The sequence below is a fragment of the Malurus melanocephalus genome, unplaced genomic scaffold (genome assembly GCF_030028575.1).
Source record: "Malurus melanocephalus ecotype Western Australia unplaced genomic scaffold, MMel_1.1 scaffold_10, whole genome shotgun sequence".
NCBI classification, from domain to species: Eukaryota; Metazoa; Chordata; class Aves; order Passeriformes; family Maluridae; genus Malurus; species Malurus melanocephalus.
Genome location: NW_026623242.1, coordinates 3,757,406 through 3,784,933, shown reverse-complemented (window position 1 = coordinate 3,784,933; position 27,528 = coordinate 3,757,406). Strand labels below are relative to the sequence as shown.

Below are 27,528 nucleotides of genomic sequence, written 5' to 3'. Positions count from 1 at the left end.
AATACAGTTTTTTTGATAATTCAGAATCTAACTCAATTTACTGCATCCTGTGTTTAGACAGCAAGAATGTCTTTGTGGTTTCAAAATATGAATTGCAAGTGCAGCAGAAGAAACTCCTGGTACCAAATTGCCTGAACAAGAACATGRCAGATGAAGTTTAGTATAGCTAGGGGTCAAGAGAGGCACTTAGAAAAAAGGCAATTCAGACTTCACAGGACAAGTTCTTGAGTAGCTACTAACATGCTAGAAAGAGGTCCTGCAGTTGCAATAAGTATTAAAATAACAGCTCAGCATTCAGTAAAGGTTAAAAAAATTAAATAAAACAAAGTTTTGTGTTAGCAGGAAAGCAAACAAAAAAGCACCTGCTTTTTTCCGCTATAAATCCAAAGTGTGCAAGCACTTTAAACATGCTGTGCAGGGTTTATCCCTCCTTCACTCATCTCAGATCAAATACATGAGAATTGAAAAAAGTTCAGTAACATGACAAGATTGACCAGAGGAATGGAATAGCTTCCACATGAGAAACAATCCTAACAGGCTACATCTGAAAAATTGACTAATGGAGATACAGGAGAGGTATATAAATCTGGTGCACATCAATATAGAACTGCTGCTTCCACTTTCTCCTGGGGCTGCAGAGAACATAAAATGCAGTGAGAAGTTCCAAGGAAATATCAGGAGGTACCTCACCRTGCTACACAGGCTGGTGGATCAGCAGACATGCTGCCACAAAAAATCATGAGTGTTTCACTGGCTCAAAATGCAATTGTACAAACTCATAGAAGAAAACCCTTTAGCTATCAAAKCCACAAGAGACTCAGTGAGTCCTTGAGTGCAAATCTCTGGCAGATGGAACAGTTTACCAAAGCAGTATTAAACTCTTTGCTCGACCTTCTAGTTTTCCTTTGGCATCTGTTGCTGCTGGCTGGATGCTGGGCTAGGACAGTTTTTAACACAACCTGGTGCAACCATTCTTATGGGGCAGCAGCACACCAAAATAATTTCATTCATACCACGAAGCAGCCAATCTTCACTCTTGCTCTAGCAGTTCTGGCAGGAGTTCTGTTAAAAGTGAAGCACGTGGACTGAGTCAGCATGGACAGTCAAGAACTATAAATAGAGACCTGCCTGAAGCACAGAATATAATGAAGCATCTTCTAGTGCACTTTGTTACATGAGTTATTACTGTTTTCCATACTGCTTAAAAAGAAAAAAATTATACAAATGAAAAAAAGAGGGGAGTAATTTGTGATTCCTTGTCTTCCCTGGCAAAGAATACTAACAAGAAACCATGCTCTTGACAGAGAGCATTACAGACCAAGGAGCAGCTTCTCAGAAGTTGAACCAGTCTACAACACTGCAAAGAAGTTGTCAGTGTCATGAAATTAGTGGAATGAAATCAGTCACTTTTGATGTTTAATTGAGAGTACAATTCTCTTGAAAAGCAGCTCAAGGAGAATTAAAAGAACAATCTGATTCAGCACATTACGAAGTGACATTAAAAGGTAATTATTAGGTAATCATGTATTACTGTTCATGCAAGGTTGCATATTGATTAATCAGGTATACTCACAGAGACTGCAGGCTGCGCAGGTTCTGGAGTGCTTCGGTAGGAACCTGGCGAAGCTGGTTATTCTGCAGCATCCTACATTTTGAGTAGCACAAAAATCAGAATCAACACAGTAAAAATAATTTCTTTCTATTGCAAATTTTCTTCCAAGCTTACCTTCTTTGTACTGGTTCTACTTCAAGATTACAAAGGAAGGAAAGTTACACAAACACTCTGTTCCCCTGCCCCTGTCARAAGCCCACTGTCTTCAAAGCAAACAAATATCTGTAGCATATCAGCTTTGTTAACCGCTAGAAATCAGCTTTGAGCAGGATTTTCAAAGCAGCTAAGGAAGTTAAAAGAATAAATCCGATTTGCTTTCAACAGGGCTTATAACCTCTTAATTGCCTGCAGTGGTACCGAAATTTCTCATGTACTGATTTTGTTTTCCTTCTGAAGTGATTCTATTCTGATAAGGCTGTGAAGGACTCACTCCTGAAATCCTTACACAGGAAAATGCAACAATAGCAAATATAACTTTTAACTGTATAAAATTTTATCTCTAGAAATAAACTGCTATTTTTTTAATGAAATTGATTTTCTCAAATTGAAAGTTGCTAGCAATCATCTGATAAAACTTTTTTTTTCCAAAATATCACATCATTTAGCTTGCAAAGATCGAAAAATCACTTTCCATTCCTGAAGAATACTTCCCACCTTTTGAATATGGTTTCATTCATACAACCTAACATCCTTGTTTGGATCAGCTCCTACACATGTAAATATTCCACGCGGATAAATCTGAAGTATGCACGTTGCCTTCAAAAGGAGGCATATTCAATGAGACAGTGTAAATTAAATATTTTCTGGCAGGCCTAAATCTTCTTAGGCCAACAAGAGCAGGAGCTCACCAACTTCAAAGCAGATGGAGTGGGAATCTCTTCATACTTTTTTTCAGCCGAGTATTTTTTCAGTAGAGATTTGTACAGTAGCATCAGGCCTGGCTTGGAGGTGTTCTTGCTAATAATATGTTAATAATAATCTTGCTAATAATAAAGTTTTTGTGAACTTCACATTGGTAAAGATCCCCTCTAGTGTAAACACTGTGAGATGTAGCCTGCAAATAACTTTAGTAACTATATGCACTGTCTTATTACTCCAAGTAATACAGGGTTTTGTAAYATTTTATTGTAATAATTTTTATGTTTTATCTGATAGTCAGTATATTGTAAAGAACAAGATATGAAATATGARCTGTGTTTTAAATTACATGTTGAGTGCAATAATGCTTTTTCTTCCATGTCTCTCATGAAAAGGAAAAGCCAATTTACCCCCAGCTTTGTGTGATCATGAAAAGTTCCACTGAAATCAGAACTTTTCAGATAATTAAAGAAGCTATTAATGGAACCAGTTTTTACCTTTGATATTGTACAGAGACATCTACTTGATGAGCAAGTTGTTTTTAGAATGCCATAAATGTTTTCCAACTTTTGTTTAGGATATTTTCTATGTGAAAAACCAAAGATTTAATGATGTTCATATGTATCTTCAATTGAATTGTTCAAAATGAGCTGATCAAAATATGTAATTTACTTGATCAAAACTTCAGTGGTTAATTAGTTCCCTAGAGCATTTAGGAAATCAGAAATGTATCAAACAACACACAGTTTACTTACAGCACTTTAAGACTGAAAAGGCCAGCAAATGCTCCCTTAGGAATGTATGTCAAGCCATTTCCTGCAAGACGTCTGCAAAGTTTGAAAAAGGAAAAGAGTGAATACTTTTTCTCTTCATGTGGAATTAATTTGGTTGCTAAAAAGTGCAACACAGCTATGTTTGAACAACTGATGCCAGAGGCAGCAGTTTAAGAGCCTAGTTTTGTCATTAATACATGTTTAAACGCAAAAAAAAAGAAGCCTGTAACAGTACAGTTGATCCACTGACAGCTGGACTGTAGAGAAAAAAAATCAATTTTATTGCAAATTTGGCTTATTTAGAAGGTACATTGAATTCTTCATATTGTTTTTAGGGATTAGAACAATCCCGGCAACTAAACTACAGAAATACGGATAACCATTAGTATCATTGCACTTACAGGCATGCACTTTTGGAATTGTCCACCTATGATGTCTGTGAACATTTAACTTATTTGCACTAATATAAAAAATATATCCACATTGTAATGATTACACTTCATTTTGAAGTAACTGCACGTAAAACTGCAGCACTGGTGCAATAACAGTTTTCCCTGTGAGCAGATGTGTAACAGGCTGGCAAAAAATGAATTAGTTAAAATTTGTAAGGCTTTTTCCCCTTCTCTTGCATCTTGCTCTCAGATTGTCTGAGGTATTTTACAGACCTAGGAAAGTACACCAAATATCTCCGTAATGCATGTTATTCTGACCAAAAAAAGATAACTGCATCATTCTGTAAGGTATCTCTATCTGTGCATCTGTCTAGGACAGAAGATCTATTTGATACGAAATAATGGCATTTCCATATTCCCCATCACTGTAGCTCCAGAGGAACCTGGAAATGCTCAAGGCCAGGTTGGATGGGGCTTTGAGCAACCTGATATAGTGGAAGTTGTCCCTGCCCATGGCAGAGGATTGGAATTAGATGGTCTTTAAAGTCCCTTCCAACCCATCCATTCTATGATTTTGCATTTATCCATTGACATCACAATCCAGCCTGAATTTGCTGTGATACATGGAACACTGGTTGGTAAGGGACAGCTTCCCAGTCAAGTTACATTGAGTCAGTAGGGCCAGTGTCTGCTCCTAGCAGTCAAAAACCCACCAACTACTCTGATGTAACCCCCTTTGCAGACCAAGTTAAGGCAAGTGGAATTGCTCGTCCCCATCAGCCAAGATACTGCACTCCAGAGCTGCAGAGCCCACAGCCCAGCTGATCTGATCACAGAGCTGACATTTGATTTGGCCTCTGGCCCCTTAGGAAAGAACACAGGATTAGCTCCACGAGATTCCTTAGGTACCAAGCTGTCAGAGAGGAACATACAGGATAGAAATAGGCACCAGATTTGCCAATTCTGTTCATGGAAAAGACCCAGTACTTTTGACTGGAGTCCTAAAGATACAGCACTGACTCGCCCTTAAGTGTCGTCTTCTTCTGGGACTGAGCTTTCCCTGAGCTAACTACAGGGTCCTGCACACACCTTGTTTGTAGTCATCGCTGTCATACAGAAAAAAGAAGGCTGTAAATTAAAAAAAAAAAAAAAAAAAAAAAAAAAAAAAAAAAAAAAAAAAAAAAGAACAGAAAAAGGAAACGTGACTCTAGATCCTAGTTCCAAAGACTTTTCAGGACTTTTCAGTTAGAACAAAAGATTCTTTCCTGTGTAGACATCCCTGCTGAGCTACATAACCTGTAATGCTGAGCCACGTCTCTCTGCTACATGAATGAAATTGTGCTCTGCAATGACATTCAGCTCCAGACAGAGCTGCTGGGTTTGTGTCTCACTTTGGAGCCTTCTGGAGTCTGATCTCCAGACATCTGAGAATAGGGCATGTGCAGCTGAATTCCTGCAGGGAGATGAGCAAACCAAACCTGGTTCACTCTTGATCCAGGACGAGGCACTCCCAGGCTCAATGTGAGGGCCTTTTTTCAGATGTGAGGGCCTTCTGTGAGCTTCAGCTTTCATTCTGAACATAAAGGGCAAGGACTTCTGGGTTGTTACTGGATCAAGCAGGTGTGTGCTAGATTAGGTGCAATAGATTGTATTCCTGAAAGTAAATGTCTTTTGTGGGTCAGTAACCAGGAGAGACTGAGGACCTATCTAATTCTGATTTCAGTTTTCATGATATAATTWTTTTAAAGAAAACCTAAAGACTGCTTCACCCCCACAGCACCCTTTTGCTCTGCCATTTTAATGACACATGGTTGGAGACAATTCTGGATGTGAGCTTGGCATGAACCAGAAAGTGATGAGTTTGCAAAACCTTACTGGGAAAAAAAGAGGTGCAGGTATTGAGATTTTCACTTCTGTTACTGCTGTGAGTGCCATATAGAAAACTTGATAAAGAGCAGAGACTTAAACCCACATGCCTGAAGACTCAAGCRCGTGCTCCTTCGGGCTGCCATCCCTTCTTCATCCATTATTGGGGCAACGCAACCTGCCGAACATACATGTTAATAGCCCCTTTTTGAACTGCAACACTCTTCATGAAGTGGGCTAGCTGAGACAATCAGACCTATTTAAGAGCTCCAGGGGGGTGAAGGGCTGTGGCAATTACAAAGCATGCACCACTCGGCTGCAGATAATTTTGGCTCTCTTATTGTTTGGAATTTTTTGAAAATGTACAGCCATGTTCCTGAGCTGTTCTGAATGGTAGCTACCTAAACTGTTAAAAAAAAAATGTAGTTTTTAATTCTTAGGGTTTTTTTTTTCAGATTTCAACACTTTAAAAACATTTTTGCTTATTTTCCTTTTGGATCACAACTTCGTGATTATTAAAAATGTCTTGTATCAACACTTTCGATAGATGCAGAAACAACATGTTAAACTTTTTGGTGGGAAAAACTTCTGTATTTACTCAYAAGTTTTTTTTTTCAACCTTGGGTCATTCTTGAAGTTCTGCTTTGACTATTTTTCAATTTGGAAAGAGCTCTCAATGATTTCACAGACAGTGCTTAGAACTATCTTCTATGATATTCCTCTGCTGATGGAGCAGCAGATCATACTCTTTGTGTACAGTCCTACATATTTCAGCAAAGGGCTACCTCTATATGCATTATACTCTATACAATTCAAATGCCAATACACATGTATGTCCTTGTGGTTCTCTCACCGAGCAAATTGACAGCGTCAGAAAAGTCAGACGTCTGGCAACAATTATTTTTGATGTAATGATGTTGCCTGACCTTCTTTACCATTCTAAATTCTTTCTCAATGTGCACTTTTTACCATTTTCTGTGGAACAAGCTCTGGAAAAGCATCTACCTATTCCCAAGATGCTCTATGAAACCACTTATGGCACAACAGTAGCATCTTCCCAGCCCACTAGAATTCCCTGGCACTGCAGTATTTGGTAAAAATAGCAAAAATTATTCATTTGGATCGTTGTCTGATTATTTTAAAATTCTTGGATAAAAGTAAGCACGTTAGTTCCTTAAAGCATGCTGCAAAGATCATGAAATTCAGGTTACTTATTCCCAATAATTTTTAATGTCTTCACTGCAGTGTTTTCTTGCTATTACTGTGTTTCTGTGCTCAGCCTCAGTATAGGGGAAAATTAATCCYGTTGTTGACACTACAGTATGTATCAAGTATCTACCAGGGTTCACTCTTCCCACTCATGGATTTTGCTTTCCATTACCCTAAATTATTTGAGGGAAGCTGCCCAGTATTTTACTGAATTTTGATGTACTTTGGATAGTAATTTTAGTCTGAGTGAATAATGGACACAATACCTGTCTCTATAGCTGAGTATTTAGTTAATGATTTCTGAGAGCAGGAATGAAATAACTCGTTTATAGCACTTACATAATGGTTCACTTTTACAAGATCTGACCATAGATTGTTCGAACAATCTTGAATTTCTGTTTTAAAAAGTTCTTTTATTTTAAGCATTTCTGACATTATTTTAAAAATCTCTCATATTTGCAATATCTCGTTATATGCATCACATATCTCTAATGAAAAAGTAATTATAAAGATCATATTTTTGCACTATATTACTTTAGATTTAGATTTTACTTACACTACTTTGAATAATCTTGCAAATTGATGGAGGCTGAAAAAGTTTACAGAGAAGTGCCTCCACACATCTCCTTGAGCACTTGTTACTTGCTATGCTTGGTGTCAGGATACTTTTGGCTTTGGCATATTTATACCACTGGAGATTTCCTTCTGAAAGATGTAGAATAAATGAGCTGACAGGAAAGCAAATGACCTCCTTACTTTTAAATGACAGCAATTTATAAAATATCTTTCAATTATATTAAACCCCACCGGCAATCACTGCTCACTGTTGGAATGTTGTAGTGCTGCAGGTCAGGTTTATGGCTATGGTCAGATCTAAGAAAAGGTGTGTCTGGGTTCTCCTTTAAGTGCTCCCCACCTCTTGACCCCTTTGACATATTCTGACCTCTATGCAGTGCCATAGTTAGGAGAAAATGATGGTCACCCAGTCAAAAAGAACACTCCCATACAAGTGAATTAAAGCTCCAAAAATTATCAGAAACTTTTTTCCTGTTTTCCTTTGATTGTCTGAAAAGGAAAACTTCTTTCCTGAGAAAGATGCAAATAAATAAATGAGTTGTGACTGAGAACAGTCAACTGTTTCCTTTACCTTTCCAGTAAAATAATTTTTCTTTGCCRGCTCAAAATGGCTTTTCGTGTGGATGTTTTCTGCATCAGGACAAAGCTTACCTGAGGCCAAGCACCTACTCTATACCTGCTGGGGTGGAARGTGAACTTGAAACACTAGAAAGTCTTCTCTCTACAGATAAAAACCAGAAAAAGAAAACACATTTCCACTAACTAGGTAGAAAGAACCCGTGGAAAATCTAACTCAGCTACTTCTCAGTCTGCAGCAGACGGTGACAGTACAATATGGGTAGTGGCTGCTTTYCTTCTCTGCTTGAGGAAGATGTAGTCCAGCAAATGCTGACCAAGTATCTGTGAAGTGTACTTCCAAACCTAGTRGTATGAAACCTAAAGGAAGGACATGGAAGGGAGGTAGTTGTCTCCTTGGGAAAAAGCACATGTTTACATTGACCAATATCCATGCCTGCTGTAAGAGGATTAGCACGATGGAATTTTCTAGAACAGGTAACTTACAAATCTTGCAAGGTGCTGAAATGTAGAATAGAAAACACTCTGGATCTTGGTGCGGCTCAACATATAATGGGAATAAACTATGGGAAAGGAGTCCAGCTCCACTACTATTAAGTGAAAATGCAGTGAAACTGTGGTAATTCTATTTTAGAACAGATACACTAGACTCAACTTTCTGATAAATATATCGGGCTCTGATTATTATGCCACTAAACTATGGTATGAATACCAGACTGACTTACTCAATATTTCTACACTAATGCCAGTGTATGCCCTTTAATACAGATTGGGTTATATACCATTGCATCACTTGTGTTGCATTATATTTAATCAGATCCCATGTAGTGTAATATTGTATACAGAATGYGATTGTCAGTGCAATCTGAAATCATTCTTCTGCTGTGCAAAGATACAGAGGGATTTCTACAAGAATAATTCTGTGAACCAGTATCTTCTTTATGTCTCTTTGACTTCTGTTCAMTAACTGGTTTATTGATTTTATTTAAGGAATGAGAGCAAAGACTGCACATGCTAAGACAATGTTATCATGGATATATTTATATCTATATATCTATATATGTATTTATATATATGAGTAGGTTAATATCAAGAGAGTCACAGTCCAGCTAGTTTCGTATTTGTCTATTTTCAGATGTTCTATTTATCATTTGCTACACTATATTATACAGCTAACAAACTCTTCAGACAGAAAATTGAAATCATTGGAAGAATCTAAAGTCTGCAGAAAAAAAAATCTTTGGTTTTGTGAATAGAAATTCAAAGTTCAAAAGGTTTGAGACAGTGAAAAACTCCAACAGATGGGACTCTTTTGCTGTGTGTGTTACCTTTCTGAATTTGGTGCTAAACCAATAGTATGCAATGCAGAAAATGCCATTAAAATTCATGTAATCATGGACTGTGTCTTTTATACCTTGTGCACAGATAAGAAACTCTCTTTTGTAATTTGAAACTTCTTCCTTAAAAGCCTGAGCCGCCTCCTCCAACTGCCTTAATTGTTCTGAATACCTGATAAAGATCCATGGYGAAATATCAGTCTCATTGAAGTCTGGGGAAAAATTTGTGCTGACACAAGTAGAATTCGGGCTCTCATTTGCATCCTACCACAGCATCAGATTTGCCACTAATTTACTTTTCTCTGAGGAGCTGCACCAATAACATTCCTGCCAATCCTAAACCTACTACCCCAATTTCTAATGGAGGAAATTACTATGCGGGGAGGAGCAACATGGAAGTAAAACAAGAAAGCATAAATTTACATATATTTTTCTAAAACAACTTGTTGTGGTATAAAAAATTGCCTTGTACAAGGAAGAACTGCCAATCTTGAATCTTGCTTCAGTTTGGTTTTCTGTGAAACTTTGTTAAAGGTACACAAGCACACAGCTACATATATATTTACTCCACTTGTATAAATATATAGTCAATATATAATTTATATATTTTTATTTCTAATTTTCTTCAGGTTACATATACATCAGTGAATAGGTAATATGAAATCTTCCTGCTTCTTACATCAAAAAAGCTTTAACAATGTTGATACTCATACAGCACTAACCAAAGCCAACTAAAATTTTGAGATAAGAGTTTAATTTTGTATTTATTAATGATTATTCTCAGAYCAATGCAATAGAAATGTATGAATTAATGAGTGATTATTTACAGTGTTAATAATTCATGGATGATTTCAACACATATTTCAAAATGTTTTTTTAAGAATTATTTTGTTGGCCTACAAATTTAAATGCTACTCTGCATTTTAATTATCTTTTGATATTTCAATCTGTCATGTTGATTAAAACKATAAAATTACAGTAATATAAAAATAATTGTGAATCAAATGATCTATTAAATATCTGATGCTTAGAGAGATCAAAGAAGAAAGCATAAAGATACTCTCATTAAATAAGGGGAAGGGGAGTGGGCAAGTCATAATTGTGCTGTATGTTATATTTATTGCTACTTACAGTTTAGTTGGAAATTCAAATACAACACAGTCTGCTCTTGCTTTAGGGCCTAATTGCCTTTTAAAAYGCTTGTGCCAAATTCTCATAGGGTGTAAACTGGAATAACTCCAACTGACCTAAAGCAGTTGGAATGAAATCAGTGTGTATTTGATCTTGAACTGGCTTTGATGAAACAGATCACAGATTTTTGTCAGTTAAGAATATGGTCTAAAACGTACTGCTTCTTTCTCCCCTTATAGAAGGCACAGAYTCTTTCTGCATCTGGCATGGCTGTGATCCAATAACTGGTAAAGGCAACTGATCTCTTCCTTTGTGAAGCTGTCCCTAGCCAGCCCAGAGAACAAGTGGCTCCTTCTGCTGAACAGGTATCCAAGTACCTGACTTCCAACTGCAGCAAGACCAGCTGTCAGGAGGGATGCCAGCATCAGCCAGGAAATCCCAGCACCAGATTCCATGGATACAATCCTTAAGAGGCACTACTTCTGTGTTTTGAGAATGTTGTCACCAAATCACAATCTTCGAATTGTTAAAATTTCTTTCTCAGTAGTTAAATGTTACAGCAAGATGGTGCAGTAAGTGGTCGATCATTTACATAATACTTCCTAGGCTGGGTGTCCCAAATGTCATTTACACTTCAGATGCCGGTTTTGGTTTTATCCCAGTAGTGCCAGTATTATCAGAAAAGGTAGGAATCAATAATATTAATAACAATATCAACAGCAATATAAATATCAATATAAATATCAATATTAAATTAACATGATATTAATATCAACATAAATGTTAATATCTATATAATATTAATATAATTATTAATAAATAATAGCAGGAACTGGCTGAAGTGTACTGCAACTCCACACACTATGATCAAATTGAAAATAATGAAAAATRTATTGGCTGTTTAGTCATTTCAGTGTGATAAGCAAAGAACACAAATAGTGTAGATTTAAGTTTTGAGGTTGGTGCTGTTTCCTGSATGGTACAATGAGACAACAGCAATGAATTACTGTTGGGGGAATTACAGCTACTTCTCTTTGGAAATTCAAAAAAACAACTGAGAGGGAAGAAGTTGGCTCTACTGTGCTTGAGAACCTATTAGATATAAATGTGATGCGGTGTGAATTCTTCACCCATAATCCTAATCAAGTGAAAAATTTACCCAGGTAGGTACCAAAAGTTATCACTGTGTTAAAATCAAGCTGTCTACAAACAGGCTAAACTTCCACTGACAAAAAAAGGAAATTATTTCTGCTCACTCGCTACTGCAGTACACACAGAATGTGTAAGGCTTAAATTAAAATCCTGCCTCAAGATCTTCAGATATACAGCATGCTTCACCCTAGTTTAATTAAGTCTAATGTCACTATCTGTATTGATCGCAAAAAACACTTCCAATGACTCTTTTTGATGTTCTAAACTAGTTCCTAATGAATACTGCTAGATAATAAATTACAAAAAGAAAGCATTTATAAGCTACAAGCCAAAAACAAACTTCAACAGATGCTCAGTAAGAGTAATGCAACAGCACTGACAAGGTWTCTTGGATATCAACCTAGAACATTCATTGCTACTACTTGCAAGTATATCTGAATGTTTTCACTTCTCTTTTATCTTTTCCCTACCCCATCATGTCTCCTTCTTCCCCTTCACCTCACAGATGTACAGCACTTCCACTGTCAAGGTTGTTCTGTGCAATTTGCATTAACATATTTGCACAATAATTATCTGTCAGCACAAGCTATTCAGCAAGCAATGCAAACAGCTTTGACTTAGCAAGGCATTTGCTCTGTTGTTTCTTCCTCTCTCTTTTTTTTTCCCTGTTCCTCATCTTGTTATTCTTGTTAAGATGGCAAAAAGGACAGTTTGGAGGCCGTCAGGCTGACACATTCACATGGGCAAGYTCTTTGTTGTTACTTACTCTGGTGGCATCAAAGGCAGTAACAGCTCCAGGACACCAGGGTCCTTGTTTTGTGGATGTAAAGATTACAAGTTGTTAGCTCATACAGTAAGAATCTGTGCTTGGGTTTGTTGTTTTCTAGTAAACCTAAACTGAGCATGCAAAAACTAGGGGAGAAAACTGTTGTCATTGTTTCCAACTGATTAACTAGGCAAACATTTTCTTACTGTTTTTACCAATATATTTAAAGAAACTGGTGCATTTTCCTCTGTCAGGATTTTGAATGCAGCCCTGTACCAAAGCAAACTTGGGAAACTACAGTCTCAGGAATCAACAAAGTCTGYCTTTCAGCAGCAGAATTTACAGTGTGCCACGGGCCACTTGTTGAGCTGGTGACAGGTACTTGTCACTGACAAYCACCATGTACTGAGCACAGTGACACAGTCTGATCCACACGGATGCACACGTGWAGTGAAGAAACCAAACCGGCAGTTTATATGAAGAAATTGAATTCACAACTTAGGTATTAGATTTTGCACTRCTCTGAAATTATCAACAGTTCACAAGTCATTTAGCAGTGACACTTCTTGAAAYTTAAGCTGATGCAGGTGACACAAACCAATTTCCACCAGGACCAGCTCCACTAAACCCAGCTGGGCAAGAACTGTAAAACTGGTATAGAAGTGACATTGGAATGCGTGGACAGTTTGAGACCACTGGATGATACTCTATTTTAATTTTAGTTCTGCATGTCAGTTGTTGGTATTTTTACTCTTTTGCCTTTGATATTTTTAAATTTGTACAGATTAACCTTTCCAAATTTAATGATAACATTCCAAGATTCCCCCCACTTTCTCAAAAACGTTTTGGGCTATGACTACAGTATTTTCATGTTTTCTGCCAGTTTACATTATAGTTAAAAGTACAGAATCTGTTTTCAGTGCTAGTCACAATGTGCCTGCACCAGCACAAAAACACTGTACTGGACCCCAAGAGCAAATGCTCTCAGTTTTCAAAAATGCACAAGACCACAGACCTCCRTCCCATGATTCAAAATTGGTGGGGAAAAGGAACACCTAATTCCCATCAAGACTCTGAAAACCTCTTTGCAGGGAGAAAGTACAAACAGAGAGAGAAGTGAAAAGAAAAARAATAAATAAGAACATCTGGTAACGGATTGTGCATGGTAATTTAGGACTTCTGACCACTTCTACAGTGTAAAGGGATTTCAACACAAATCATCGTAAGATTCACWCAACACATCTCTTATGTATTGTATCTGCAATTCTGCACTTCTGTATTACAGTAAAATGTACTTTTAATGGCACTTTTGTCTGATAGACTACTCTAATGATGCCAAAATCAATCTCAAAAACTTTGTAGATATATTTGGTTTTAAGATTATTTAAAAATAATCAGTGTCAGAAAACATTCTTGCACTTGTATGTAGATTGCAATTAATTTAGGGTGACTTCATTGCTTGATTTTTTAGAAAAAAGGTTATTTGGGACTGTCCTGCTATATAGTAAAGTAATTGTAATATAACAGTCCTTTGTTGCTGTTTTACTAAAACACCCATTTTAAGTTGCTGAAAAATAGCAATTTCCTAAAAATCATTCGATGCTTTTCTTATCCATGAAATGTTCCTATGTTTAAAATTAAAATGAAAGCCTTATATGTGTGCATACGTGGGTGTCTGTGCATATATTTATGCATATGTACATATATGTGGATATATATCTAGCTGGAGAGATTTTGTAGGTAGGTCTGATTCAAATAGATTTAAATTATTATTGGCTTTCTTCCTCACTTTTCATTGAGACATTAATTTATAAAATAAAATAGTTTCAGGCACTGCTTTGAAGTGTAACTAATCACAAGATGTTAGGTCTGCACTCAGATGTAGTTGCCTCTAAAACACTTAAAAGTCCCATCCTGCATAAGCCTTTACATTTAAAAAAAAACCCTTTTTTCCCATGCACTATTTAAGTCACTGCTCTATTAGAAGAGGCATTCTACACATTATATAATGACATCTGTCTTGAAATAATCCCCATGAGACTGAGTCTTGGACTCAGTCAGACTGATAAATATCTGCGATTATTTTGAATTTATAATTAAGAATTTGACTTAATAGCATTGTACAAGTTCATACAGAGCAACTTGCTGATAATCAAGCAGCTGAAACATASTTCTTTCTTGGTGGGAGTTCTGTCATATATGCTTTAAGAGAAAATGAAATCTGAAAGGCCCATCTTTTTCAGAACTACAAGGTTTTCCTCAGAATTAAATTTTTTGAGAGTTATAAAGTTACAAGTACTACAACATTTCCCAAAATTTCCAGGGGAACATGCACCTCAAAAATACTTTCAGTATCTTTTACTTCAGTGACCACAGTCTTTGGTTAAGAACAAATACCAGGCATGATCATCAGGTTTGCAAGAATGCTGCATGTAAACGTGTCTACCCTTGGCTGTATTAGTGGATCAGATTCAGCCTGGAAGGTCAGAGCTGGCTGAACAGACCTGTCTTATACATCACTGSTTTGGAGTCAAAACAATTAGTTTAACTTTTAATAAAACCTCAGTTCTTTGGGGATAATCACTTAATAGTATTGCCAAAGCAGGCATTGAGGATGTAACAACTAAGCTAAAATTCAGTGGTTCAATCATGAGCCTTTATCAGATGTTTGAACCAGATCTCTAATAAAGGAGTTAAGTAGCACTTTTTTAAATACTAGAAAACCTTAAAAGCTGCATTTCAAGCTCCTGCTGTTGCTGTACTAGACAATTCTAACATGGATTTTAATTTTATGAAACATTGCTTTGGTAAAGATCTCATAAAATATTATTTTAACAATGTCTGCATTATGGCTAGGTTATATTTTTCAAGAGCACCTTTTAACTGCACCACATAAACTAAACTTAATTTCTCAGGTAAGCTAGGAAAAAAACCCAACACATGGCAATGCCTGGATGGGAAAAATAATTTTTATATGTATAATCACTGCTCAAAAATTAATATAGGGGAGCATGGGAACTACAATGGCTGTTCTCCCTCACTTCAAAACCAAATAAAATTCAAAATTCCCTTTCCAATATCTATGCCTTTTTCTATATAAAACTAGGCTGAATTGTATTGCATACCTCTGAACGCCAAACAATCTTCCAGCACAAGAAATCACCTCACATCTTCAAAGGCTTCAATTTTTAAAGCTTATTTTAAAAGTAAATGCAAACTAGAAGGATTTCACAAAACAGCGTTGAATTAATGAGAAATAGAAGTGATTTGCTCTTGTGAAACATAGAAGAATTGACTATGTATATGTAGAACAAAATATGGTAAAAAAAAATCTTGCTGGTACTACCTGCAATGAAAGACTGGAATTACTTAATTTGGAACTTTATTGTAAGAATAAAGGTTTAAAAAGTGAAAAAGGTAGGCCCAGCTCAAGGAGACGATAGGAATGCTTTCAAAGGTCTTGTTTAGGAAGATGACAAAGACCACAGAACAGTCTCAGGCTGTGACTTGAGTCTTACTGTCTGGGTCATCTAGCTGCCCAGGGAGGTGGTGGAGTCACTGAGTCTGGAGGTGTTTAAAAAATACTGGATGTGGCACTCAGTGCCATGGTTTAGTTGATAAGGTGGTGTTAGGTCATAGGTTGGACTTGATTATCTCAAAGCTGTTTTCCAACCCAATTGATTCTGTCATTCTGTGATCTAACAATAAAGAGTGAAGGTAATCTGGCTGTATTAGAATTTCCTTCCAGGAAAAGCCCAAACTTTTGCTCTTCTCTTTAATGGCTGGAGAGCAATTATGTTGGAAGGTTTTAGTAGGGTTATTACAATTGATAGAAGATTGGACAAGCAAACATGAACATGATGAAGAACTTCACAAGCAGGGGCTTTGTGACATGGTTCACTTCATAAGCATTTGGTACTGTTAATACMTGCTATGTGACATCTCTCCATGTTATGTTCCTATCTGTTACATTATTGGAAAGTTGAAATAATGGCAAGGCGGAAAAGGAGTAAGTAAAGAGAAAGGATGAAATGAAATGAAGCTTTAAGTGCTGAGCATTAAAAAATAAGACAGGAAAGGAAAACCTGCTTGCAAATAAGAGTATTGTCCAAAGGTAGCACACAAAATGGTCATGATTTAATTTTTTTTTTTTTTTTTTGGATAGGGGCTGGCTTTAAAGACTGGGTGACAAAAATCAAATTAGTAAGGACACCAACAGTTGTCAGTGCAAGACCCACCTAAATTGCAGAGGACTGTTCACATTCCACAGCTTAAAACAGACCATGAATTTGCAAGAAGGGTAGCACCATGACTTTGCATATCTTACATGGATTTTATGGTTTGTTAGCAGCTAAGTATATTTAAAAAAACCCCAGGTTTTCATTTCTAAAAATTTAAAAACCCCATTWCAAAAAATGCTTTAAATCAATATTTAGAGGTACTCATGCAAATACAAGCGCCAGCTTTTTTTTTCCACAAGATCTACGGTGCATATAGAGTCTCCACCATTCCTCAGAAACCTCAATTTTCTTTTAAGCCTGGGCCATTATAGAGTCACTGCCAAATCCAGGTCTCATGAATGCACAATACTTTTCACTTTTGGTTAGTCACCATCACTTCAAGCCAGCATTCCTCTTTTGATGTTGTGCTTGATCAGCTAGTTTTCACACTGCACTTTTCCCCCCCGGTGAATGTAGTAGATAGCGTAACTAAGCTTTTTGCAGGATTCTGCATTCTACAGTCAGCCTTCAGGGATGCTAAGTTTAAGAGCAGGGAAACAGTAATTAAAAGTGATTAGGACAAGAAGCCTTGATGCTATGAAATGTGGACTCAATTGTCCTTGACACAGGCAGAACAAGGCAGCAGGTTTTGGTTTTGATTACAGCTTTACTTGGGTTTTTAATAAACATGAGCCAGTATTCAAACTTTTAATATCCTGCTGCTTAACTATTTCCAAAAAGCAATCCAGMTCTTTTAAACAGTCCTTGTTTAAAAATTTTAATTTGTTTGGCTCTGTCTCTGCTTAGAGAAGTTGTAGCCTCATGGTAACTCTTTTATAAGTTCATTTCCAGAATCACAAGCAATTGTTGGGTTTTTTTTTTTTCAACTAAGTGTTTCCGCATGTGCCAAAAGTGTCAGGCTGACAGATTTCCTGCACCRTTTTATCTGGTTCCCACAGTAAGTATGAGAGACAAACACAGGAATGTGTCCAGTGCTGACCATGCCCATCAAGGATACAATGATACTCACAGCTCTTCCAGGAAGCGGAGATTGTGCACAGGGTTTGAGGGCAGCTTAGTAATGTTGTTCATACTGAGATCACTGTAGGGGAAAACAGACAGAGACTTAATATGGCATGCCACAACTGTGGCATCCAGCTGTTCATTCCACACATTTTTAAGTACTGCATTAATAAAAATTAGTTCCTCTGCCAGAAGTGATGAATCATTATCTAGTGAGCACGTTAAGCATTCCTCTTTTGTACGAACACAGCTTTGTCAAACCAAAAACAGGCTGTAGCATGTTCCTCATTTCCAGAGATTTTGGAATGTTTTATCACGCTCTATAAATCAGCTGGAACACTAAACAACACTTTTAGTCGACATAATTTTAATAAACCACTGTACTGCATTAAAATTACTTGCAGTAGTAAAGGAAAACTACTATGATTTTTGTTGTTGTAGCATTGTAGTACGCTTGATGTACTAAAGAAGACAGACAAAAGCAAACAGATACAAAGTGTCTGTATCATCCTCAAAATTTCATGAATATGGAAACCTTTGGTTCTGCTGCAAAGCCTGTTGTATGGTCGTGCTGATTTGCCTTGCCTCACACATGCACATCRGGTGCCCCCAAAACCCAACCTGACTTACAGAAATGATGTATTTTCAAATAATAAACATTCTCTTTTTGAGTGCTCTTTTGTTACAGGTACTCAAATTGCATTAAATAAGTGAAATGAACCATAAAACAAGGGTGTAATGTGATCCTGCTCTGTAGCACACTTCCTGGTGGGGTTCCACGGTAGTTCCTGGTACAAGAAACTACCAGCCGTATCAGCTTGTTCAGAGCTCATTCAAGCTATGTTTTAGGCTAAATTTCATGTTACACCCTTTATTCTTAAAATGTATTTTCATTGTTTTCCATTGTCTCCCCCATGCCCCACAGTATCATTATAATTGCTTTTCATGAAGTACCAAGACAGTAAACAAATTGCATTAAAAAAATCCTGTGTGGAAGATACAGCTCATACAACTATGTCAAAATTTCTGTAGATTCTTAAAATAAAACTAAGAGTAACTTACATATTTTTTGCAAACATTATACAGCAATTTAAAACTCCACACAATTTAAACATATCTATGCATTTGTAGCAGCGCTTATAGTTTCCAGCTACTTTGAGTACTATTTGGATAACTTTATTTCTTCCAGCTGTGGAGAGCTTACAAGGTAAATAAGTTATCTGAACTTTGGTGGGTAAGCATCCTATTCCTACTCCATCTAGTTCTTATTACTCACAGTCTGTTTCACATTACRGAATATATGCTTTTAGTCAGCATAGTTAATTTAGATGTTTGATCTTCTGGTGAATTTAAAAATGTATAATTTAAAAACATACTTCACATCGAGATTTTGAAATAAAGGAAATGTGTTAATACTTTACAACAATTATCAAATCACTGTTGAGAAACGCTTCTGCATTCACTTCAAAATCAAAGTACAATTTGAGAAACGTGTACTTATTAAATTAATTTTTTGCTGTAATGCTTTATCACCTAATTCTTTCATATTGTTTAGCAGGTTATTGCCCTTTCACTTTGATAAAGGCKCAAAGGATTTATTCTGGCAAAGGAACAAAAACCATGGCTTTATTTGGCAACAGAAAAACTCATCCAGGTAGTGAATTATATACTACTGAATATTAAGATAAACCAAATATTTTAACAAGATCATTTTGATTAGGATATTTTCAACACATGTCTTAATGGGTTTTTGGAAACACACCGAATCACACTTCATACTTAAAAAGCCAGCCCTGGAGGAAGATAGGAATGATTCGTCTTCAGATACACACGTATTTTAGGGCATTCTACAAACCCAGCATTAACCAGCACTGTGACCAGAAAAACCTGAAGTCTGCTTTTCTAGCATATTAACTACTAGTAGGCGGTACTTGTCTGCTTGTATCACCCACAGGACCCCATGATGAAACAGTCAGAAGCAGTCTACTGACCAGACCCTAATATCTTAAGAGGATTAGAATAAGAGAAGGTCGSTTTCATTACGTGTTTTGATGCTCAAGGAGAAAATCAACAATAAGTGCATTTTCCTTAATAACATCTTTAGACCCCCGAGGTGGATGTGCCAACAGTGAACTGCTATGTCCCAGTGTCCTTTTTGGACTCCAGTCACGTGGTAAAGTATGTGTTCCACATCATATGACAGAGGAGAACCTCTCCTTTTTCCCAAGGTACACCACAGCAWTTCCCAGCTCTATTTAAACCTACCAGTAAAAATAATTTTCTTCTCTTAGATCAGTTACTTTTTCCCCTGATGACTCTTTTCTTGGAACATAACATACAAAGGTGTTTTGTGCAACAGAATTATTGAACATTACCTATACATATTTCCCAGAATAATGGAATTGTTTGGGTTGGAAAATACTCTTCAGATCATCCAGTCCAACTGTTAAACCAGCACTGCCATGTTCATCACTAAAACATRTTCCTAAGTGCCACATCTATGCATCTGCTAAATACTTCCAGGGATGGTGGAGGTAAAAATTATTTCCCAAACTTGCCTAAGAATGTCTTTTTAAATTAGCTTTTAACATACCAGCGAATAACACACAGGCCATTCCAGTCGGTGTTGGCTACTATTCTTGAAGCCATAAAGGATTAAGAACAGAAGGCAGACTACAATAGGGAGAGGTAATATATTTGATGAGGCTAGCTGATACAGTTTGAAAAACTTTCAGGCTCAAAAATCAAAACTCTCTACTTCTTCCAACTGTAACAGTTGGCTAAATAGATGACATTGTTTCTCCCTAAAAAAACACTTATTCCTCACACTGGCAAAGCCATAGTTTGTGCTTACAGTTTTCAGATTCAGAATATTTTTTTGTTTCAGAATTACAATGGATGCATTTAATAAAATTTCTGTTCACTGGAATGACTAAGGGAGAGAAGCGCCATGACCCAAAGCTACTTCTGAGGGCATGTTCAGAGAGGCGAGACAAAAAAAAGAGTTAATGCAATGCAATCAGTCACTGGGCCTCGTGTGAACAATACTGCAAAATTGGGCTTCTGAGCAGAAATTCCTCACAGTGCTCTAGAGACAAATAAAGGAAGTTCTCAGCATTTTGGTTTGCTAGCATTCTGGACCAAGCTGCCAAGAAGACATGGGTAGGATGGATTTACAGCCATTAGCAGGATCAAGCACAGCTAACAGCCAGAAACAGCCAGCTGGTAAACTGTAGGATTACATTTTGTTACTACGAAAACCAGCAACAATTGCAGTGGGTATGTCTTATGTCCTGCAACTACAGTGGTTTCTTTCCATCAAATGGGTTYTCTGAATTCTCCTTTCGGTGCTAGCCTGTTAAAATCAGCAATTTGCTCTCTCTAGGAAATAGAAAGGGATGAAAGATGGCTTGTGTATCAGCATTTGCAATGTAATGCTCACAAATGTTAAAATCAAGGTACTGGATCTTTAACTACCTGCAGTGGAATGGTTCTGATTTTGTATCAAATCTTGGTAGAGACTCTTACAAACAAAAGTTATGAAACACTTAGAATTATTTGAATACTGAAAACCTTTAAATAACTCAGCGTAACAGAGCTACTCCCATCTCCCAGCATCACAGCCCATACAAACCCCACTGATGTCAGTAGGAGCAACATGGTTAGGGTACACCCTGAGTTTACAAATGCTCGTAATAGAGACAACAATGTGAAAACCACCATGAGCTGCCATATTGTACTGAAAAGGTAATATGTCATTTTGAACAGCGAGATGAATGCATTGTCCCTTCTCCCATCAGCATTCCTGCAGCCTGTTTCCAGCTGCTGACTATAAAAGCAACAGTCCAGCACAAGAAACTTTCATCTTTTCAAAAGATAAGAAGTTTTGCTTCAGTGGCTGCCTTGGCAACACAGCTCACTATAATGATGTCTTAATTATACTCTGTACCAATCAATCACCATGCTGTGTCTCTGGTAACTTGTTAAAGGAATCCTATCTCTGATGAAACATTTGAAGACCAGAAAATATTGAGAAATGCACCATGCATCTATCTGTTCTTTCTTGGTGAGAAGATGGGCAAATTCTGAGCATATGCAAAACAGCATCCAAGAAGGCAAATGTGACAGGTCTTTGCTCCCCCCAGTTATATTGTCCAGGCATACACATGCTGAAAAAACATCCAGTTACCATTATAAAACTGAGTAGTTCACCGTGAATTCCAGAAATCCAGTAAAACAAGTTAAGTGAACTAGTGCTTAACATATAATAGATGAGTCTACAAGCCACGTTACTAACCTTTTATTAACTGTTATTACAAGAGATGTTTCAGTGGCTATTCATCTTGGAAGATCAGTTTTTTGCATTATATTTATGTGTTTTAAAGAAGAGTCTAGGGATACGGGCAAAACTTCTACTAGGCCAAATGTCTGTTGTACTGAATGGTACAAACTTGTCTACCCATTCCATCATAATAAAATCATCCAGCTACTAACTCTGTAGCCCATTTTTTAACAGTTGAAACCTGTTTGATTTTTAGACAACTATAAAGACTTATTATTAGGATTACTAATTTTGATTCTTCTAAGCTTGCCTTATCCCAACAAGATGTATTAGCAGTTCTTTTTTACGGAAGTCTTTGAATAATAAAGCACTCCCATGAAATACTGACAACAGACTGAATGCAGTCCCTTAGTGCTTACCAGTTGAGAACAGTTTCTAAACTAAGACCATTTCCTTAATTCATTTACAGCAAAATTTGACACTAGTTTATATGTAGTAATGCAAAACAATGAAAACAGGTGAATTCTACTTCTGCTCTTCCCTTGCCCTGCCTATCTTTTTAATATAGCTCTCTTGTTTCTAGTACTGGCAGAATACTAGCTCCCCTGTACAATGGAAGAGTATGTTGGCTATAAATTGCATGCCATCTACTAAAGCAAGTGCTTCACCTTTCATGGAAAATACCTTCACTTGCCATAGCTACTTAAAGAAGATAAATCTATTTGCCCAACACAGTAGTAATAGTTATTTCTATTTCTAACAAATAAATTGCTATGYTTTTTCTTGAGGGTCTCAATAAATAAATAGAATAATAACTACCATCGTTTTGCAGAAAGGAAACTAAGACACCTAATGGCTATGTGACATGCTCACAGTCAAACAGATGTTTATATGCCACTGAGGAAAATTACACTGATGGTGATTTATCCAGTGCTCTTATCATTAGATCACACCAGCCAAGGACAGCATTTACACCAATCTGCCAAAGTACAATGCATAAACTGTCAGTAGACTAAGAAAAAAAGGACCATATTTTCATTTTAAGTTCCTAGATTACATTATCTTTTAAAGTCAACATGAGAATTGCTGGTCATGTATTTGCATATTTAATACAACCATACAGAGCAGCACAGGGCAGAGTATGTGCATGCATAAACAAGCATTGTAAGTGATTTCTGACAATAAACCGTAGCATTTCTTCTCATAATTAGCTTCAAACTTCATCTGTGGTTCTCTGAAGGACCCTGTAGTAAATTACAATTAAGATGTGAATTTCCACCAAATGATTCACATTTGAAGAGTACATCTTTGTATTTGGAAAAATCCTCTGGAAGCAGAAGTAGTAGATTAGCAGAAAGAACAGTAGAGAGAGCTATTACAGGTATTAGAAAGAGTAGGAAATCTCACTAATGTAATCACAGTAAATAACAAGTGGACATAGCATGGTTATTCCTTCCCTTCTACATACTGATAATGACAAATGCTAATACTAAGTATTTCAAAATCTGTTATCCTATGAAATATTATTTGCAATAGCAAATTAACAACAACAGATCCCATGCTACATGTTTACATGGAAGAGGTGCAAGCCTAAAAGATGATTGCATGTTATGCATTTTTTGCAGAAAATTTCCATTACTTGACATTGAAACTCACTGCAGAAACCCAACTCCTTTTTGTTAAAACATGCCCTACAAAAAGCAAATGATGCTGAGTGGTCATGTGAGAAGAGACCCTGCCACGAGTCTGTGTGCCTGCACACCTCACAGAGAGTTTTATGCCAGTAAAGGGACAGTGCTCCCCTCTGTCCCCTCACACCCTTCCTCAGCACATCCGTGGAGCTTGTTCCAGCTACTGCACTTGTAAATAGAAATATATGGTAAGGACCAAGCACCTTGAATTTAGGAAAACCTCAAAGGTTTACATCTCTTCTGTGTTGTCGCATATGGCCCGTAACACCGRATCCTGGAAAACCAGGCTTATAGGTCACAGAGTAACAAAATGCTTTGGCCAGACATTTTTACTCCCAACACCTGTCACTCAGTTCCTCTGATGTCACAGACAGCAAAATTTGGCTTATTACTGCAGAAGCTGTGTAACAGGGTCATTTTAAACACCATGCATTACTCCTGAACATAGGCAATTCTGCCATATAAACAACCATCAAAGCCTTACTTATATCTAGACTGCAGAACATTTGTAAAGCAAACAGTACGTGCATGATTAATCTTTTCAGGAAACAATTTTGCCATTCAGTTTATCCAAGACTCCAGCAGAGGGAGCAGGGCAGAGCAAACAATTAGGGTCAAAAAAAGAAAGTAAAGATCAAAGATCAGATCAAACACACCCAGTGCTGAGTTAACCTGACAAGTATCTGACATTTCACTTGAGTTACAAAGATTCTGGCTCTCTACATTTTTTTTTAATATCAAATACATGATGCTCACTAGATTAAAGTAATCATTTACTTTCAAAGCTGATTCATAGACATTCGAGGCTGAAGACTCAGTTTGCTGAAGAATAATTATCAGGGTAAGTTATAAAAACATTCCAACACGTCAATCATTTGCTGTACTTAACTCATATATAAATACTACGAAATAACTATAGGAGTATTTTATAATACAGGAGCCAGCAGAAGCAATTAAAACAGGACTGAAAGGATTTGCTCTTCCGCCCATGCCCACAGATTGTATTAGTACATTTTTACTTTGTGAGTTACGGCTTGTTTCTGCTGCACTAGTTCACACAGATTATAKGAGTACTGCATACACAATTAATCTTGTTCAAACAATGAAACAATATACAACAGGAAAACAATATCAGTTTTTATTGTAACTTYTGAAGACAACTACCAGCATGTTTGTTGTCTTTTCATTACCTGCTTGTTTATCAAGTACTGTTTATCTTATTTTGTTGAAGAACAGCACAAATAAATTGACAAAAGATATTTACTAGATGTGACCAAGTCTGGAAAAAGAAACCTTGGTTTCAGAGTATTTTCTGCCTCTCCAGACATTGCTTATTTTTACAACTATTTGCTACATAAATGACAAAAACACCTTTTTTTTTTTTTTTTCTTTTGAATGACTGGACACATTCATCCATTTTAGAAAGTGGAGTGTTTAATTTTCTTTTAGTTCCCTGTCTATAATGTCATCCTTCTGAGTCAATGAGGCTGTTCCTAAATTACTGTTATTTATTTGAGAAGAGAGCATGTACAAAAAACACAGAATAGTTTGTTTATTGACATATGACATCTTGTCTACAGCAGAAACTAATTAAAAACGTCTTTGAGGGTAAACAAAGATTCAAAATACAACCCTTAAGTTATAAAGTGAAAATTTCTAAATTAAATATTATGGGTCACACAATCAATTGGTCTGAATATCTAATGATAAGTTGTGCACAGCACAGATTATATGATATATATATGTTATAACCAATTTTAAAGCTCATCTTCACCAAAATACCCACGATTGCTTCAGTGAGGCTGCTGAGCGTGAAAATTTATCATGCCCAGCCTGATTTCATTCATAACAAGACACAGTGTAAGGAATGTATTTTGTGCCTCTTGATTTGCTTCCACTCCATTCCACAGCATGGATTTGAAGAATGTAATCCCAAACAAATCTGAGAGCATCTGCTACAAACACATTTCAACAGTGATGGTGTAAGCATGATAATCTGGGAATCTGTGCATAACAGATCTGTACTAGGGGCAGGAAATATATATCCTACATTGCACAGTGCAAAGGTCCCCGAGGTACAGAYGAGTGAGCTGGTTCCAGACTGGAAGGTACATTACCTTGTTAGGGGCCCTCAGAGAGACTACCCCAGGCAGAGCAGGATGATGCTATGACTGTTCCAATTCCACAGCACAGCATCTTTGCACAATGCTACTTGGTGTGACATAATGCAGCCGGTATCACGAGTTTATACACTTGGTATTCTCAGAATAGTTCACTGTAAAATACACATACTCTGGGTGAAATCCTGGCTTGTAAAGGAGATGGCAAAAATGTAAGTCAGCAAAGACAAGAGGCCGTCCCTTTGATCTAAACTGATCTTTTTTTTTTTTTTTTNTTTTTTTTTTTTTTTGTCAGATGATTTAGCAATAAAATGCTGGTAAGTTTCTTCACTACACTTATCCTGTAGGTTTCCATTTTCCTATGCATTGGTGCTGAATCATAGACTCAGAATGACAGAACTGTTTAGGCTGGAAAAGACCATTAATATTATCATGTCCAACCATTCTAGCAGAGCACTGTCAATTCTGCTTTTATTACTGTCTACTTGTACCTCGTGTTGTTGAACAGTAACTTAAGAGCTTCAGAAATAAAATTATGCTCTGCCACATTACACCTACTTGAGCTCTACTCTGAACGACTGATTTGATAATTTTTGTGCTGTTGGGCAGCTGAAATAATTATTTACAGAATCTTCTCTTCATTGCATGGACAACCCAACAGATGCCACATTATCAACACAATTTAATTCACTGTTGCTACCAAAAGAATTTCTCCTGACCTCTCCCCTAATCCAGAACTGCTCATTCCTTGTGAGGATGCTGTTGAATCAGAGCTGGCAACTGATCTGTATTTAAAAAAAATATCCAGCAGGAAAAAATGTTGGTTTTAATCTGAATCAGTTCCCCCTATTGGTTCACTACATTGGTGTTTGTGCCTCCACAAGCCCAAATACAGAGGAGGAACACATAAGAAAGGTGAAACAGAACTGGTTCATTTCAGTTGGCAGTTTTGGCCTGGACTAATGCAGGCTTATCTTACACCTAGGATGTAAATATTGTAAACATTCTTCAGATATAGGAAGTTGTGGATTTTTTTTTTATATGGACATCTTCCTTTCATGTCTGACAGAGCTTGTTTGCTGAAACACAATAGTCCTCCAGATCTGCCAGCTCCTGGCTGGCTGACAGCCTCTTCCAACACTTCCTACAGAGCTCAGAGGAATGACAAAGCTGTCAGTTCTTTCCCTGGCAGATTGAACACCCAAGCTCCTGCAACAATAGGTGCCAAGAAATATGTAGCTTGATTATTACAAAGATAATGCACTTGAAAACAATGCATTTCTCCATCAGGTAATGATTTATTTTTTCTTAAGTATTCAAAATTCACTTTGATCATGAGATACCTTCACATATGGTATAAAACAGTCTTCTTAACAAACAAATACCAGGTTCTTAATCTTATATTGACATCACTTATACCCAGTCTCCATACATTTTCTTTGCTTGCACATTATCTTTTGCTTCAGATAGGCAGACTACTGAAATACCTGAGCTAGCTTTAAACAATTCAGGTCAAGGAGCAGGGTYGAGATGCTCTAAGTCACCCCACCAAGCGGAAATCTCCCCAGCAGAGAGATCTCATGTGTTGTATTTGGCTGGCACGTATTTTTCATGTGCTTATACATGATTATGGTTATAGCATAATCATCAGGGAGAAGAGCTGCACTATTTCTTGTATAAAAATGTCTTCTCTTTAGAGAAATTATTTCCTTTTACAACTTAAATTAATGGGATCAGAGCTGTACAATTAATATGTGGAGGCAAAATACTTCAGAACTATTTCTACTGAGCTCAGCTGGGCTGCAGAGGATAAGCCAAAACTTAGCAGGAATAGAGGCAGSATTCCAATCCAGGAAAAAATGATCCCTGTTTCCTTCCTTTTATTTACAGAGTTTACATAGTCCACGGTTTGGCAACCTCATTTTCAGGCCAATGACCCAAACT

The 27,528-nt window shown here is 36.9% G+C and overlaps 1 protein-coding gene across 1 annotated transcript in view; it reads right to left on the bottom strand.

Moving 5' to 3' along the window:
- LGR5 (leucine rich repeat containing G protein-coupled receptor 5) overlaps positions 1 to 27,528 on the bottom strand; it is an 87,959-nt gene that overhangs the window by 34,197 nt on the left and 26,234 nt on the right. The window contains exons 2-4 of the mRNA XM_057377782.1: positions 17,499 to 17,570; positions 3,226 to 3,297; positions 1,574 to 1,645 (exon numbers count right to left, since the gene is read on the bottom strand). Coding sequence (XP_057233765.1) covers positions 1,574 to 1,645; positions 3,226 to 3,297; positions 17,499 to 17,570 — 216 coding nt within the window. The remainder of the gene's footprint in view (positions 1 to 1,573; positions 1,646 to 3,225; positions 3,298 to 17,498; positions 17,571 to 27,528) is intronic.